General features: G+C 43.3%; 1 protein-coding gene across 4 annotated transcripts in view; it reads right to left on the reverse strand.

Annotated features, from left to right (window-relative positions):
- ABCA5 (ATP binding cassette subfamily A member 5) overlaps window positions 1-18170 on the reverse strand; it is a 65744-nt gene that overhangs the window by 15300 nt on the left and 32274 nt on the right. For all 4 annotated transcript variants that reach the window (XM_044938505.2, XM_025279379.3, XM_025279381.3 and 1 more), the window contains 11 exons: window positions 17779-17889; window positions 14387-14562; window positions 13522-13641; window positions 12359-12497; window positions 11747-11837; window positions 11183-11322; window positions 10017-10136; window positions 7246-7447; window positions 6507-6676; window positions 3428-3555; window positions 534-671 (listed from right to left, as the gene is read on the reverse strand). In XM_044938505.2, the coding sequence (XP_044794440.2) occupies window positions 534-671; window positions 3428-3555; window positions 6507-6676; window positions 7246-7447; window positions 10017-10136; window positions 11183-11322; window positions 11747-11837; window positions 12359-12497; window positions 13522-13641; window positions 14387-14562; window positions 17779-17889 (1535 nt within the window). The remainder of the gene's footprint in view (window positions 1-533; window positions 672-3427; window positions 3556-6506; window positions 6677-7245; window positions 7448-10016; window positions 10137-11182; window positions 11323-11746; window positions 11838-12358; window positions 12498-13521; window positions 13642-14386; window positions 14563-17778; window positions 17890-18170) is intronic.

An 18170-nucleotide genomic window follows, 5' to 3' on the forward strand; every position in this document is an offset into this window, starting at 1 on the left:
TTTATTTAAAAACAATAGTGCACGTGAAGTGCAGTTAACCTGTGCCCGAGTGGTTCTAGCAATGAACGTGACTCTCACAAAGTCTTCACTGATGCCTGGACTATAAGCCAGCAGGCATCCTGGAGACTCCTCTTTTCCACTAGGAAAGTCACGCCCAAGCTCAGTTACCGGTGGAGCCAGGAGCTTCATATTCCCAGCAGGGTGGATTGTGGCTCCGTCAGGCCCGTGGATCCAGGTGCAGACAGCAGATGCTTCAGACAACCTGGTAACCAGCGGGTGCCCCAAACAAACTACCCAGAACCACTCTCAGCAAAGCCGTCTTCCAACCTGAGCCGGTCCTGCAGCAGACCCCAGACCCAGGATGTGAACCACCCCCAACTCAAGTTTTAAGAAGAGGAGACATCACAAGATGAATGTCTATAGGTTTCATTTGTTATTATCACTGGTTATTTCATACACACACACACACACACACACACACACAAGCACACACACACACACACACACACACACACTCTTCCACATTTGCTCACCTGAAAGAATGGGGTATTCCAGACCTGGATGCTTTCAGTGACGTTTGAATGGTAAAGATAGTAGTTACTAATGATATTCATCAACACGGGTAAAGAGTAAACCATAGAACTGTTGAAAACAGCAGTAAAAACATAGTCCTACAATTCAAAAAAAGAGAGTTGTTATACATAGCATATATGTAAATGGATGTATGATGCTGTGTACCCAGCACATGAACATGATTGCTTTTCTCACCAGCTAAGTTAGAGAAGACCCTACACGTGACATCACCAGATGGTCAACACGGAAATCAGACTGACTATATTCTTTGCAGCCAAAGATGGAGAAGCTCTATACACTCAGCAAAAACAAGACCAGGAGCTGACTGTGGCTCAGATCATGAACTCCTTATTGCCAAATTCAGACTTAAATTGAAGAAAGTAGGGAAAACTACTAGACCATTCAGGTGTGACCTAAATCAAATCCCTTATGATTATACAGTGGAAGTGAGAAATAGACTTAAGGGCCTAGATCTGATAGATAGAGTGCCTGATGAACTATGGACAGAGGTTCGTGACATTGTACAGGAATCAGGGATCAAGACCATCCCCATGAAAAAGAAATGCAAAAGAGCAAAATGACTGTCTGGGGAGGCCTTACAAATAGCTGTGAAAAGAAGAGAAGCGAAAAGCAAAGGAGAAAACGAAAGATATAAGCATCTGAATGCAGAGTTCCAAAGAATAGCAAGAAGAGATAAGAAAGCCTTCCTTAGCGATCAATGCCAAGAAATAGGGGAAAACAACAGAATGGGAAAGACTAGAGATCTCCTCAAGAAAATTAGAGATACCAAGGGAACATTTCATGCAAAGATGGGCTTGATAAAGGACAGAAATGGTATGAACCTAACAGAAGCACAAGATATTAAGAAGAGGTGGCAAGAATACACAGAAGAACTATACAAAAAAGATCTTCACAACCCAGATAATCACGATGTTATGCTCACTCACACTCACCTAGAGCCAGACATTCTGGAATGTGAAGTCAAGTGGGCCTTAGAAAGCATCACTACAAACAAAGCTAGTGGAGGTGATGGAATTCCAGTTGAGCTATTTCAAATCCTAAAAGATGATGCTGTGAAAGTGCTGCACTCAATATGCCAGCAAATTTGGAAAACTCAGCAGTGACCACAGGACTGGAAAAGGTCAGTTTTCATTCCAATCCCAAAGAAAGGCAGTGCCAAAGAATGCTCAAACTACTGCACAATTGCACTCATCTCACACGCTAGTAAAGTAATGCTCAAAATTCTCCAAGCCAGGCTTCAGTAATCCGTGAACTGTGAACTTCCAGATGGTCAAGCTGGTTTTAGAAAAGGCAGAGGAACAAGAGATCAAATTGCCAACATCTGCTGGATCATTGAAAAAGCAAGAGAGTTCCAGAAAAACATCTATTTCTGTTTTATTGACTATGCCAAAGCCTTTGACTGTGTGGATCACAATAAATTGTGGAAAATTCTGAAAGAGATGGGGATACCAGACCACCTGACCTGCCTCTTGAGAAACTTATATGCAGGTCAGGAAGCAACAGTTCGAACTGGACATGGAACAACAGACTGGTTCCAAATAGGAAAAGGAGTACATCAAGGCTGTATACTGTCACCCTGCTTATTTATTTATTTATTTATTTTTATTAATTAATTTTATTTTATTTTTAAACTTTACATAACTGTATTAGTTTATTTAACTTATATGCAGAGTACATGATGAGAAACGCTGGGCTGGAAGAAGCACAAGCTGGAATCAAGATTGCCGGGAGAAATAGCAATAACCTCAGATATGCAGATGATACCACCCTTATGGCAGAAAGTGAAGAGGAACTAAAGAGCCTCTTGATGAAAGTGAAAGAGGAGAGTGAAAAGGTTGGCTTAAAGCTCAACATTCAGAAAAGAAAGATCGTGGCATCTGGTCCCATCACTTCATGGGAAATAGATGGGGAAACAGTGGTAACAGTGTCAGACTTTATTTTTCTGGGCTCCAAAATTACTGCAGATGGTGACTGCAGCCATGAAATTAAAAGACGCTTACTCCTGGGAAGGAAAGTTATGACCAACCTAGATAGCATATTCAAAAGCAGAGACATTACTTTGTCAACAAAGGTCCATCTAGTCAAGGCTGTGGTTTTTCCAGTGGTCATGTACGGATGTGAGAGTTGGACTGTGAAGAAAGCTGAGCGCCGAAGAATTGATGCTTTTGAACTGTGGTGTTGGAGAAGACTCTTGAGAGTCCCTTGGACTGCAAGGAGATCCAACCAGTCAATTCTAGAGGAGATCAGCCCTGGGTGTTCTTTGGAAGGAATGATGCTAAAGCTGAAACTCCAGTACTTTGGCCACCTCCTGTGAAGAGTTGACTCACTGGAAAAGACTCTGATGCTGGGAGGGGCTGGGGGCAGGAGGAGAAGGGGACAACAGAGGATGAGATGGCTGGATGGCATCACCGACTCGATGGACGTGAGTTTGAGTGAACTCCGGGAGTTGGTGATGGACAGGGAGGCCTGTGTGCTGCGATTCATGGGGTCGCAAAGAGTCGGACACAACTGAGCGACTGAACTGAACTGAAGTTAATTCTCACCAACTATATTTAAAACTGATGCAACAAATCATAGAAATAATACTTAATGATAGATAAAAATAACCTAATTTGGAATCTAGATATTCTGATATTTTAAGCAAAAAAAATATGATAAATATAATTGTATTCCTCATAGCTTTATATATTGGTTTTCCATCATGGCATAAAATATATTACAAGTAAACACAGCAAGCTATTTCCCAAAGTAAATTTTAATTTCCAACTCATAAGGTCAATCAGCAAACGATTAATTTTAGAGGAAAGACTTCAATCACATGCAATGCTCTCACCCTTTCTGACCGCACCACGTTCAGAGCTGCGCTGTGGGGAGCGGCGGACATGTAGTCAGTGTCATTAAACATCGTCACCATTATGTTCTGATTTGTGAAAAAGCTAAGAAGGTCACTGATATCCGAGTCTGGTATCAGAAAAGAAGCAAATGATAAACCATTAGCTTAAATGAAAAACAGACATGGGCTTTTAATAATGTTGCAAAGCGCTCCTTTCTGAAGACCTTTTTCCTGTTAGGTAAGACGTGAGTAAGAACACTGGCTCTGCAGCCTGTCTGCTGAATCCAAACCCACATCGATGCACACTGACCTCAGAGCAGAGGCTGACACGCAGCAACTGTGCCACGCTCAGCTGCTGCTGCTGCTGCCGTGACTCACGCTGAAAGTGGCCCATCACATAAGAAATCCGGCTGAAGACTGCTCCAACCAGACTTTTGTGAGAACAAAAGTCCACCTGGCAATTTTATGTAACGAGGTAACCTACCAGGCTCAGAGATGCCGAAGCCAGGGTCAGGGTTAGGTAACATCCCACCTGGAGGGCTGCTGAGTGTTCTGAACAAACTGTATGGACGTCAACTGCCTTCAAACAGTGACACTCAGATGCAGGTCTCCATCTACAGCCTTCAGGACGCGTGGAGCCCAAGGGAGATGCCGTGTCCTGCCCGAAGCCTAGCCTGTACCATAACACCTGGGGAGTGGGAAGAGTTCTCTGTCCATCACCGGAAAGGCCAGGATTCAAGCAAGAACGAGTGTGAATTTGAGAGGAACCAAAATCAAACAAATGAAAACTCTATGGGTGACTGAGTGGTACAGCCGGTAGCTCAGACTCAGCAACAAGTGTTTTAGTGTCAGAGACGGGCGCTTCTGTGACATGATCTCTACTGATTCAGTGCGTTAACAGCACATGATTCAGAGTCAGAGAGAAGGGCCCTTCCTGTGATATGGTCTCTACTCCAAATCCAGTGTGTTAACAACACAAGTTTCAGGTTCAGAGAGACGGGCGCTTCCTGTGACATGGTCTCTACTCCTGATCCAGTGTGTTAACAATAAGTGTTTTAGTGTTAGAGAGACAGACGCTTCCAGTGATACGGTCTCTACTGATTCAGTGCATTAACAACACTTGATTCAGAGTCAGAGAGAAGGGCCCTTCCAGTGATACGGTCTCTACTGTAATCGAGTGTGTTAACATGCATTTTAGTGTCAGAGAGACGGGCGCTTCCTGGGATATGGTCTCTACTCTAATCCAGTGTTAACCACCTCCCATTTCCAAATACTAGAGCGGTTCTGTCTTCTCGAGACAGCACTGCATCACCCATGATACAGAAAGCCTCGCCAGGAGGGTAGGGTGCCCACCAAGACACAGACTCAGAGGCCATGATTCCTAGAGGAAATGAACCTTTAGGACCAACAGCAAGGCCTGGGAGATGTGAGATAGACAGATAAATAGACCGATAGGTAGATGGCTGGGTGGATGGACAGATACGTGGAGAGACAGACAGACTGATAGTGTAAGTAATTCTAGATATACTTAAAAATATCAAATGGGACAAAACCTTGAAACCACTAGAATTTTTGGAGATCAGTGAGAGTGAAATCCAGGCAGAAATACTTGAGATGACATACAATTCCTCAAATACCAAAAAACGGTCACAGCGTCACAGTGTAGGGCTCCATGTGGTCCTGCATTTCAGCAACGTGGAGTGGATATTAAAACCAGAACAAGAATTCTAATGAAAGAAATGAAAAACACAACGCTTTCTATTCAAGTGTGTTTTCTATCACTACATACCTTCTTCCTCCAAAAGAAGAGAGGTTACATCATAAACTGATAGTTAGAATTTAGGAGCGATGATTTTAACAGTCGTCTGTAATCATCCCAAACTGTGATTATAATGCAGGGCAAAAGTTTTTGGCTGATAGTGAATCAAAAAGGAAAGATATGAGAATATAGGTGAAGTGCTGGGAAGTGTTAAACTACAGAGAATTTGTGAGTGTACAAGGAGTCCAAGAAATGCAACTCTCCAATGTGTTTCGGCAAGATAAGCAAAGAAGCCGCTTGTGTTGTACTGAAAATTTGTATTGTTAGCTCACTTTAACTTCCTCCTCAAGAACCTTGGGACAATAAACCATCTACACAGATAGGAGATGTTGTAGCAACATCTAATTCACGTCAAATTCTGAATTAGGTTTTAACGTTTTGAAAATCAAAGTCTTGTTTATTGGGTTTTTAAAATTTTATTCTGAGCTTTGCTCAAAGCCATGGGCTTTAAATTTTCTTTCATACTGGATACTTATGTGATAAAAATAATAACAAATCCAAAAATATCCACTGTAAATTCAGTGTATTTGATTATAGAGATTTCCATGACAACTGTCCTTTATTCTAATTTTTCAGATAGTCCTTAAAAACTGTTTAAACACTTCTTTGTAGATATGTAAGTACATTAAATATTGTATGTCGTAACTCTAAAGAGTTTTCAAGTTCTGAAGTTTCTTTTGCTCATTATAAACTTTTGAGATGAATTACGCTGCTCTGAGAATAATGCCACTATTAAAAAAGGAAATTTTATGAGTATCAACAACATATATCAAGATATTTTAAAAAGTGTTTGATCAGTCCTGGGTGTTCACTGGAAGGACTGATGCTGAAGCTGAAAGTCCAATACTTTGGCCACCTGATGTGAAGAGCTGACTCTTTTGAAAAGACCCTGATGCTGGGAAAGATCGAGGGTGGGAGGAGAAGGGGACGACAGAGGATAAGATGGCTGGATGGCATCACCGACTCAATGGACATGAGTTTGAGTAGGCTCCAGGAGTTGGTGATGGACAGGGAGGCCTGGCGTGCTGCAGTCCATGGGGCAAAGAGTCGGACATGACTAAGCGACTGAACTGAACACTTAAACCAAAATTTCCTTAATCTATTACTCAGCATCAATGAGGGGTTTTATTTAACGTAGGTTTGTGCAGACAGACCATGCCTTTATCTTAGGTGTATTTCTAAAATCCAAATCTCTGACCTATGTCTACCCCTCACCCCAGGCGGACAAGCACACGCTCACAAACCTTCACACACTCTCACCAGTGGAGTTCTGAAGGAGCAGACTGGTTCTGTATTTATCGGGTTGATCTCCGGGTTTGAGGAAGTATAAGTCTGGAACAAGTCTGATGGGAACCACAGCATTTTTCAAAGAGTGATGTACCAAAAACATGAAAATCTGAACTGTGAAAAATATTAAAAGTAGAAGCAACCTGAAAGGAAAAAAAAATACAATTGAAAGCATATTAACATGTAAATATACAAAATAATCTTCCTTTCCATGACAGTTAAAAGGTACTCATTTGAAAAAGAAGCTTCTCACCAGCTCTCTGCTTCCCACGAGAGTACGTGATGTTGGGGCCACTCTCTCCCCTTGCCGCCCCGCCCCGAACCTGCGTCTACAGGCCCGTCATCTGCATCTGGGCCTCTGCTCCTCCCCTGTGAGCAGGCTCATCTGTGCCACGTTTCAGGATTCCACAGATATGTGTTACTAGCGTTACTCGCGTTTCTCTTTCTGACTCACTTTGCTCTGTGCAACAGGCGGAAGGCTCTCCCACCTCATAGAAGCGACTCAGTGTGTTCCTGTTACGGCTGATACAGGGTGGCTTGGAGGGAGGGGACTTATGTATACTTAGGGCTGATTCAGGCTGTGGTACAGCAGAAACCAATACAACACTGTAAAGCAATTTTCCTCCCATTAAAAAATAAAAAAAGAAAAAGAAAGAAAAATCTTAAATTGAAAAAACCCCAGCTCCTCGGGCAGGAGAGTGCCTGTGCTTACACAGATCTCAGGGACTTGCTTTCACGTCTCAAGTTGAGGAAGTGAAACCTGGCGATGGTGAACACCTGCTGCCTCCAGAGGCCCTTGGCGCTCACCAGAGCAGCCTTACTTTCGGAGAGAATAAGCAAGCTCTGCTCCATCTCGTCGAAGGATTTTGAATCCAACTCTTCCTCTTGCGGCTGCTGAGAAAACACGCTGTAATCTATGTGCCGAAACAGAAGGATGGAAAGTTATGTTATCGCCCTTCAGAAGATGGAAACCTTCTTGAAGCATGTAAATTTCAAAGCAGCACATGCCTGGTGGGGAGCGACACGGGACGGAGGGGCTGTCACGGACTTTGGCTACAAGATCGAAACTGAACGTGTGCACAGCTCATGACCAGGACGTGCTCTCTCTGGTAGGAGCCCAACAGAATTAGATGCAGAGGCTCACGGAAACACACGGACAAGAACATCTGTAGCCAGTGCCCTACCCAGCAGCCACACGTGGGACGGAACCCACATGTCCATCAACAGGCGAGAGCATAAAAAGCCATGAAGTTCACCTGTAACAGAACAGTGTAAAGCTACGAAAGTGAACAAACTATTGTATAACTGTAACAGCTTGATCTTACAAGCATTATATTAAGTAAAAGAAACCAGAATATATATAAGTAAGAGACACGTTATATGGTTGATGCCAAGAGACTGAAACCAGGTGAAACGTCTTGATGGGGATAAAAAAGAGTGATTCAAAATTAAAAGATGTGAAAAATAATAAAAGGAGATGAAGACTGGCTTCAGCATGAAGAAGGACTTAAAGGTGCTGTAGAAAAAGCCAGCAACACCTGAACAGAGCACAAGCCTCTTATCTCCATTCCCACGACACAGACATTTTCTAGAAACCGCCTTGTGTCCCTCAGGCTGTTAGCACCACACACACGAGCGCCTTCCGCGTGGCGTGCTCTGTCAGCCCCAGGATCACACCTGCTCACCGACAGCGCACGGCGTCCTGACGCAGACTCCCTCTGTCGCCCCTGCTCCCACACCTGTGTCTCTGCTCAACTCCATCGAACTGACGAATGCCCGCACCTCTCCAGCTGTCTGAGATCTAGAGACTTCCTGTGAGCTTTCCTTCTCTAATCACTATATAAAGGAGGGACTTACAGACACAGTGGGGGAAGGAGAGAGAGGGACAAATGGGGAAAGCAGTGTGGACATGCATAGCTACCACGTGTAAACAGGCAGCTAGTGGAAGAAGCCGCACAGCAGGGAGGCTCGGCTCGGGGCTCTGCGACGACCGAGAGGCTGGGCCGGGGAGGTGGGGAGGGGCACACATGCACTCAGCTGATCTACCTCATGTGCAGCGGACACAGACAACACTGTACCGCAACTTCCCTCCAATTAAAAAACCAACAGGAAGATTACAGTCTGACACCACGTTCTCATCGTAAAGTGACTTTCCTCCACGACCGAGAGGACCACCCCACACCCACCCTGCTGCGGTCAACCCTCCACTCAGCCTCACCCTGAGACGCACTCATCTCAGCCGCGCCATTGACGGTACGTCAAGCTCACGACCGGCTTCCGCACTTCCAAGTTTCTCCATCTTCTACGTTACCAAAACCACCCTTTCTGTTATCACCCAATTCTCACAGCGATCAGCAAGAAGCAACCGCCTTCTTTCCTTAAACACCACGTGGTCCTGGTTCCCGCCTCTCTTGTGAAGAAAGAAAGCGCAATAATGGTGCCTTCCCACCAGCGCTTCCTGCCCTTCACTGCCCACGCTCGGGCGGCCCCTCTACTCCGTCTAAGGGGCCGTCTACACACAAGGGGCCGCAGAGTGCGTGTCTTTGGCCCTAGCAGCCTCTCCTGGCTCTAAGCATGTGCGTCACAGCCCATGGGCATCTCACAGGGATGTCTACCAAGCGTCTCAAACAACACAAACGAAATCACGCCTGGAATCCTTCTTTCCAGGAACTGGCTGCTCCCCTTTGGTCAGGAAACGGCGATTCCATTTCCAATTCTCAGGCTGAAAGCTTAGACACCTTCTTGACTCCACCCTTCCCCAGCCCCCGACAGGAGCCCAGCAGTAGGTCACCACCATGCCTCTAACAGGACCCAAATCTGTTTGTGTTTCCCAGTTTTCACAGCCATCCAAGTTCAAACAAGGATCAGCAGTAATAGCTTTCTGACCGCTCTTCCTGCTTCCAGACTTCCTTCAAAATCCATCCATCATCCAACAGCCGGAATGTGCTTGTTGAAGAAGCGTATCAGCTCATGTTGTCCCTTTGCTCTGGAACTCTCTGCGAGCTGCACATCACACAGCACAGAGCCACACGGAGCGCTCTTGCAGAGCTTCGGGGGCTGCACATGCCCCTCCCTTGCCTGCACCTCCGAGCTCCTCACGCCATGCTCTCCCTGGCGCTCTGGCAGCCTTTCTCTGTCACCAAAAACATCCAACCCATTCCTGAGTCAACACTGCTATGGCGGCACTCCCTCTACCTGGGAGGCTCTGCAATACAACCTGACCTTTCCTGCCTCTGGATCTCACTTTAAGTATCGTCTCCTCACATTCCCCTGAGATACAACCTAAGTTACCTGCTTCCCCAGACCGCCCCACTTTCCTTCACAGCGCCTACCACTACCCGTAAACATCGGAGCTACTTATTTACCTGCTTACTCCTACCCTTTCTTTCCCCAAGTAGACATTCCACATGCTTACACAATCACTGTCTGGATCACTACCTGTCTCGTTCACTGCCTGAAATGTTCTGTTAGATTTGTTTTTACCTGCTTGGTCAATTTCCGCTTCAACTTCTAGCTTTAAGAATACATCTTCCAAAGTCGTCATGGAGACACCATAAGAAATAACACCTAAGTTTGAATGACTGTCTAGAGCAGAAAATAAGCCTAAAAGGAAAAAAATGAAAGAACTTTGTGTAGCTAAGCATGCCGTCACGAATGATTCTCGAATGCCCTTTAAAAGTAGAAAAGGACGAATTTACTGTGCTGCCACCATGGTTCCCAAACTTTCTGGTCTCAGAACCCCTTCAACATTCCTAGAAATTGCTGAGGGCCCCACAGAATGCTGCTCAGGGACACGTACCTGTTAGATGTGAACCATGACATAAATTAAAACTAAGGAATGTTTTACAGACAGAATGATAGGCAGAGTACACTACGTTGACATGTACACTTAAGTTAATTAGTGATTCCTTTTCTTCAAACTAATTCAACTAACATAGAAAATTTCTACCTAACTATAGGAATGCGATGGGATTTCTGTATAACTTATATTCAGCAGTAATATCCTTATGGTTATTAAGAGATCCCTCAACAGATAAAGGAGACTGAGCTTGAGTTCCTCATCAGAATGCAGAAAATTAAGGCTACAAATAAGATAATTCAAGAGTTTACTGTATAATAATGTAATTCGTTATGAAATCATGAAACTGAAAAGGCAACTGAGGGCTTACACAACCATATATATGTGTGTGTTGTGTGTATATGTGTACACATTTGTGTATATACACATTTGCATGGGTATATATGTGTGTACACATTTGTATGCGTGTGAGTGCATGTGTGTATGTATGTGTGTACATATTTGTATGCACGTGTGTATGTATATATGTGTGTATATTTATATTCTTATTCCCAGGGGACCTACAAAGGGAGCAGTTTCTTTCCTGATAACACAAGCAATTATTTACATAAGTTAACATACTAGTTAGGAATTTCTTGCATGACATTTATGAAAAAAAAAAGAGACGCTGGCTTACAGCATTTCTGGTTGCCAAAAGTAAAATAAAAACAGAATATTAACTCTGGGTACCTGGGAGCATGTAAATATTACACAGAAAAATAAACCAAGTAAAAAACCAAGTAAATTAAGAGTACTGGTTCCCAAGGCAGGATCTTAGTTTAGCAATCATGAAACCAGAAGTAGGGAATACCTGAAAATTTGTCCATGTCCTTGAAAGGCAAGCTGTACACAAGTTGCTGCTCATTCTGTTGCAACAAAGTGGCCGCAGGTATATGTTGTTTAACCAGAGAAGAAAGAGATTCTGTGGCACAGTATCTGTCTATGTACATGCTGGAGAAAACCAAAACCATGATTTCTTATGATGACTCTGAACAGCCCAAAGTAAATTCTGAATGCTTTTAGCAAAAGTCTGTGCCACAGGGCTTCCCTGCTGGCTCAGTGGTAAAGAATCCAACTGCCAAAGCAGGAGACACGGGTTTGATCCCGAATCCAAGAAGGTCCCCTATGCCCGGGAGCAGCTAAGCCGTGCGCATCACAACCACTGCGCCCGTGCCGAGGAGCCGCACTACTGAAGCCTGCGCGCCCTAAAGCCTGAGCTCCGCACGCGAGGCCACGGCGATGAGAAGCCGCACACCGCGCTGAACAGCAGCCCCTGCTCGCGGAAAATGGGGGAAGCCCGCACAGCAGGGGAGACCCTGCAGCCAAAAATTTAATAAACAAAAATAATTCAAAAAAAAAAAAGAAGGAACGATACCTCAGCCGGTAGCCAATTCCCCATTTGCTTTTGAGAAAAATTGAAGAACCAACACATTTTAACATTCCTTGTGATATGACAGCCTTCCTATCTGCAAAGAGAGATTGGCGTTTCAATTTTACCATCTGTGACAGCATTAATAACTAGTATTTGCATTTTCTGGATTATCCTATGAGACACCAATGTTAATACGGTAAATTATCACATTAATTATCATTACATTGTTAAAACAACTTCCCACACGGTGGAACTGCGTGCGTCCTGGGCGATTCTGTGGGAGGGGCCCCCTGGAAGTGTGTCTGGTTCCCACACAGGGTCAGCAAAGCCTCTGCTCTCTGCTGACCCTGCCCTGCACCCTGTCCGCTTCACTGTAGTAACTCATGCTGGGAGTGGGACTGCGTGGGGTCCTGTAAGCTTTCGTGGCAGATTGCTGAACCTGGAGGGTCAGGGGCTCGCCCCCAACATGAAAACGTGATTTTAAAAGCAGTATAATAATACCTTTTTGGTAAAAAACGCACAATTTATTTACTCCTCAGAATTTAGCATTTCTATGTCTAATTCCCATTTGGCCCCAAGACCTCATCCTTTAAAAAAGCAAGTAACAAATCTCACCAGCAAGAATGTCGGCTTCATCCATGAAGTGAGTGCTAAGCACTGTCACCCGGTCCGCTTTTCTGTGTTTCAGAAGATTCCAGACAATGTGACGAGAACACGGGTCCATTCCAGCTGTTGGCTCGTCCAACAGCAGCACCTGCGTGCAAAGGGGTGGGGGAGGGAAGGAAGCCTCAGGAAAATGAAAGTATATAAAATCTATGTGGACCCTGAAAAGCCTCCCCATTTAAAGTTACTGTATTAAAATGTATTAGATCTGAGTTTTTCACTCACACGTGAGTTAGCATCAATTTAAAAAGTCATCAGTTTGGCATGTGAATCCTTTCTTGGTCTTAATTTTAAAAGACTAGTGTCTGTAATATATAAGTTGTAAGTATAACAACAACCAGATAAATAAACTGAGAAACAAAACACTGAAAAATAAACTGAGAAACAATGTTGAGTGTATCGCTTTTGGCTAAACAGTTAAATTCTGTAGATGTAACAACTGCTCGTTAGAGGATTATGTTCTACATTACCTCAAGGAAAGCAGTTTAAGACTATTTTTCATTTCAGAAACATGGAGGAGGAGGGACTGCCATGAGCCGGGACCCCGGGTCCGCCCCGGCCACAGCAGCGGGGTAAACAGGGCAGGGTGGAGGACCCCAGGGCTCCTGGCTGCAGGCGGGCACGTGGAAGCCTTCTGACCCAGGGCCCAGCCCAGCTTCTACAGGACTGAGAACAGCACGGAACAGACATGAGCAGAAGCAGGCCAACAGAACAGTGGACGAGTCCTTCAATTCTGTCCAATAAGGACAGAATTAGATTATTACTGTAACCGTAACAAACGTACAGAAAACTGCAGAGAGGAACAGAACAGTACTTCTACAGCCACCACCGAAATGTAACAAATGTTAGTTTACTTCAGATCTTTTTTCAGAGAAATAAAAATAAGTGAAGTCCATCTGACCCCTTCCCCTTCTGAGAGATGACTGCTGTCTTCAAGAGGTTGTGTATCTTTCTGACTTCAGTTTTAAAACTTTATTATTATAATTACATCCATAATAATGTATAGTATTTTATGTACGTTTCATATACTGTGTCTATGTATATATTTCTACAACTTGCTTTTTTATTCAAATTAATTTAAAACTATCTCATCGGCAACACTATTATCTGCTCACCTTTGGGTTCCCGAGAATAGCGATTCCTAAAGACAGTTTTCTTTTTTGGCCACCACTTAACTTTTTAGCCTGATTATCCTTGATAGCCTGCATGTCTAAATCCAGTAAGACTCTCTGCACCTATGAAAGGCAAGTGTGAATAAAAGTTGTTTAAATCTCATTATTTACATAATTATCAACACTACTTTCTAAGTGTTCCAATTTAATATCAACCTTTAAACTGTTCTCCCGGTATAGAATTTAACTTTGACATATCGCTGCTGTTGTCTAGTCACTAAGTCTCATCTGACTCTGCAACCCCAGGGACAGAGGAGCCTGGCGGGCCACAGCCCATGGGGTTCTCCAGGCAGGGACCCTGGAGTGGGTTGCCGTGTCCTCCTCCACGGGATCTTCTCAACCCAGGGATGGAACCCATGTCTCCTTCATTGGCAGGCAGATTCTTTACTGCTGACCCACCAGGAGAAGCCCAATTTGGACACATACCCACCTATAATTTTGAAATAAAAAAAAGATTCCTGATGGGAGGGCCTGTTTTACTTCTGTAATCCCTGGCCAGTGGGGAGAAGGGGGTCAGTGCATAGGCTCAGTGTGTATGCGTTTGTCTGGCAGGGGAAACCGGTAGGAGTGAAAAGAAAAGAAACCCACACGGAGAGACTGGAGTCCTCCAGACGGAATGAGGACGTTTTCTATGCGTTGCAACTTTTGCTCCAAATTCCATCTGATTCTTTATGATGACTTTCTGCTCACTGGCTCAGAAGAGGTTTTTATATTTAGATTTTCAAGCATATTTTCATTACACAGGTTACTGCAAAAGGTTACTAATTTATAGTGAATAAGAGTAATGGTTTCTACACAGATAACATACTTCCTGTATGACATCATTGGCTGGTATTCCTTTGATTGATGCCAAAATGGACAAGTTTTCCTCTACCGTCAGGACATCAAAGTGTATGTCTAGCTGTGGACAAATGCCGATCATTTTCCTGGCTTCAAACATTTCATCTATTTCTGAGACTCTGTGTCCATATATGGATGCGAACCCTAAAAAGCAAAAAATACATTTACATTAAATATATTAAATACTAATACGTATGTTTTCAGATCAGATCAGTCGCTCAGTCGTGTCCGACTCTTTGCGACCCCATGAATCGCAGCACGCCAGGCCTCCCTGTCCAACACCAACTCCCGGAGTTCACTCAGACTCACGTCCATTGAGTCGGTGATGCCATCCAGCCATCTCATCCTCTGTCGTCCGCTTCTCCTCCTGCCCCCAATCCCTCCCAGCATCAGAGTCTTTTCCAATGAGTCAACTCTTCACATGAGTGGTCAAAGGACTGGAGTTTCAGCTTTAGCATCATTCCTTCCAAAGAAATCCCAGGGCTGATCTCCTTCAGAATGGACTGGTTGGATCTCCTTGCAGTCCAAGGGACTCTCAAGAGTCTTCTCCAACACCACAGTTCAAAAGCATCAATTCTTCGGTGCTCAGCTTTCTTCACAGTCCAACTCTCACATCCATACATGACCACTGGAAAAACCACAGCCTTGACTAGATGGACCTTTGTTGACAAAGTAATGTCTCTGCTTTTGAATATGCTATCTAGGTTGGTCATAACTTTCCTTCCCAGGAGTAAGCGTCTTTTAATTTCATGGCTGCAGTCACCATCTGCAGTGATTTTGGAGCCCAGAAAAATAAAGTCTGACACTGTTTCCACTGGTTCCCCATCTATTTCCCATGAAGTGATGGGACCGGATGCCATGATCTTCGTTTTCTGAATGTTGAGCTTTAAGCCAACTTTTTCACTCTCCTCTTTCACTTTCATCAAGAGGCTTTTTAGTTCCCCTTCACTTTCTGCCATAAGGGTGGTGTCATCTGCATATCTGAGGTTATTGATAATTCTCCCAGCAATCTTGATTCCAGCTTGCGTTTCTTCCAGTCCAGCATTTCTCATGACCTACTCTGCATATAAGTTAAATAAACAGGGTGACAGTATACAGCCTTGACGTACTCCTTTTCCTATTTGGAACCAGTCTGTTGTTCCATGTCCAGTTCGAACTGTTGCCTCCTGACTTGCATACAAATTTCTCAAGAGGCAGGTCAGGTGGTCTGGTATTCCCATCTCTTTCAGAATTTCCCACAGTTTATTGTGATCCATACAGTCAAAGGCTTTGGCATAGTCAATAAAGCAGAAATAGATGTTTTTCTGGAACTCTCTTGCTTTTTCCATGATCCAGCGGATGTTGGCAATTTGATCTCTTGTTCCTCTGCCTTTTCTAAAACCAGCTTGAACATCAGGAAGTTCACGGTTCACATATTGCTGAAGCCTGGCTTGGAGAATTTTGAGCATTACTTTACTAGCGTGTGAGATGAGCGCAATTGTGCGGTAGTTTGAGCATTCTTTGGCACTGCCTTTCTTTGGGATTGGAATGAAAACGGACCTTTTCCAGTCCTGTGGCCACTGCTGAGTTTTCCAAATTTGCTGGCATATTGAGTGCAGCACTTTCACAGCATCATCTTTCAGGATTTGGAATAGCTCAACTGGAATTCCATCACCTCCACTAGCTTTGTTTGTAGTGATGCTTTCTAAGGCCCACTTGACTTCACATTCCAGGATGTCTGGCTCTAGGTCAGTGATCACACCATTGTGATTATCTGGGTCGTGAAGATCTTTTTTGTACAGTTCTTCTGTGTATTCTTGCCATCTCTTTTTAACATCTTCTGCTTCTGTTAGGTCCATACCATTTCTGTCCTTTATCGAGCCCATCTTTGCATGAAATTTTCCTTTGGTATCTCTGATTTCCTTGAAGAGATCTCTAGTCTTTCCCATTCGGTTGTTTTCCTCTATTTCTTTGCATTGATTGCTGAAGAAGGCTTTCTTATCTCTTCTTGCTATTCTTTGGAACTCTGCATTCAGATGTTTATATCTTTCCTTTTCTCCTTTGCTTTTTGCTTTTCTTCTTTTCACAGCTATTTGTAAGGCCTCCCCAGACAGCCATTTTGCTCTTTTGCATTTCTTTTCCATGGGGATGGTCTTGATCCCTGTGTATACTAATAATTCAGTTATTTGTATGTATTAATAACAGACATAAAATAAGAGTTAGTATACAGCTGGAAGACACAACACACCCTGATTTCTATACAAATGGTGATCTGCTTCCACTTATATTCCAGCCTCATTTATATTCCCTATAAATGGCCTTCATTTTCAGGGCATATTACAGAGCAGAGAGAGCAAGGGGTCAGAGGTTTCACACTAACTGCCCACTGATGCATGACTTACACTATTAACAATACTCCAGCAACAATTTCCCCTCATTTCTAAGCACTACGCAGTGGCAAAGAGAACAAAGAAGTTAAAATTTACCCCTGACCAGCTGCGTGACTTTGGGAAAATCACCTGATCTAAATTCGAGCCTTGTTATCCTATAAGCTGAATATTAATACATCCCGCTTTACTTAAGAACTAAGTAAATCAGTGTGATAGTGTGGGAAATTGTATCAAAAATACACAAATCCTTACATCAATGAAAGATATTATAAATACCATCAGAGAGTGACACAGAGATAAGAGACAAAATCAAACTAATTTAAAAAGTCAAACCCCTGCTGGTGTGTGGCAGAGGCCGACACAAGATGGTACAGCAGTTACCCTCCAATTTAAAAAAAAAGTTAAACCACATCTAAAAAGATGCAGATTCGATACACGGACACTCGGCCCCTTCTTAAAGTGAAATATTTACCGCCCTGCAGCTCTATGTGATTGTGGAAAACCGGAGCTGCTGTACTAGATTCTTGCCTACAGGGCAGCCGCACGCAGCAATTACACATGTGAGGTATTGCTCTAAAAGCTAAGGAGACTGTGCTGACATTCGTCATTCTTTCCTTCTGAACTGACTGGTGCTCACTTAGAAATGTTCATCTTCTCAACCAAAATGTCTATAGGCCTCATTTAATTTCCAATTAATTGGTTTAATCCTTCCTTGAAAATGAACAATAAATATAAACACAAGTAAAACATCTGATAAAACAGGCACAAAATTAGATCATTTTTACTTAAATATGACTGAATCATCTTTATTTTCTGCTGAAGAACAAACGAGTGTAATAAAAAGGAGAAAAAAATGAACACAGAAGTTGATACCAAATCACTGACAAAAATCAATCAGTACATATTTCAAGGATAAGTAAATGATCACGGTCCCTTAGTTACTAACCCTAATAAAACAAATTAACAGATTCTTAAGTCAGAAAACTCTTACCCTCCGAGGGCGGGCACAGCCCGCACAGAATATTCATCAGGGTGCTCTTTCCTGTTCCGCTGTGGCCAAGCAGGGCAGTGATCTGGCCCTCGTATATGTCAAACGATAAACCTAGTGCAGGGAAAAAGGACATTCAAATGTGATCTTTATTTGCTGAGTCTTGCACAATAAGATAAATCATAATACTTGGGCAATCTTGAAATAAGTCAATAGATTTAAAGACAGAAGTTACCAGCATATTTAATAATATAAGATTTAATATTGTAATACAACAATAATTCTTTCTTATAGTCAACAGTATGAACAGTAAGAAAAGGTAACACAAAATAAACTTTTATTTTTTTGTTACACTGACAGAGTCAGAGGGGGCACAAAATATCGGGAGGGAGGTT

This window comes from Bubalus bubalis, chromosome 3 (genome assembly GCF_019923935.1).
Source record: "Bubalus bubalis isolate 160015118507 breed Murrah chromosome 3, NDDB_SH_1, whole genome shotgun sequence".
Lineage (NCBI taxonomy): Eukaryota > Metazoa > Chordata > Mammalia > Artiodactyla > Bovidae > Bubalus > Bubalus bubalis.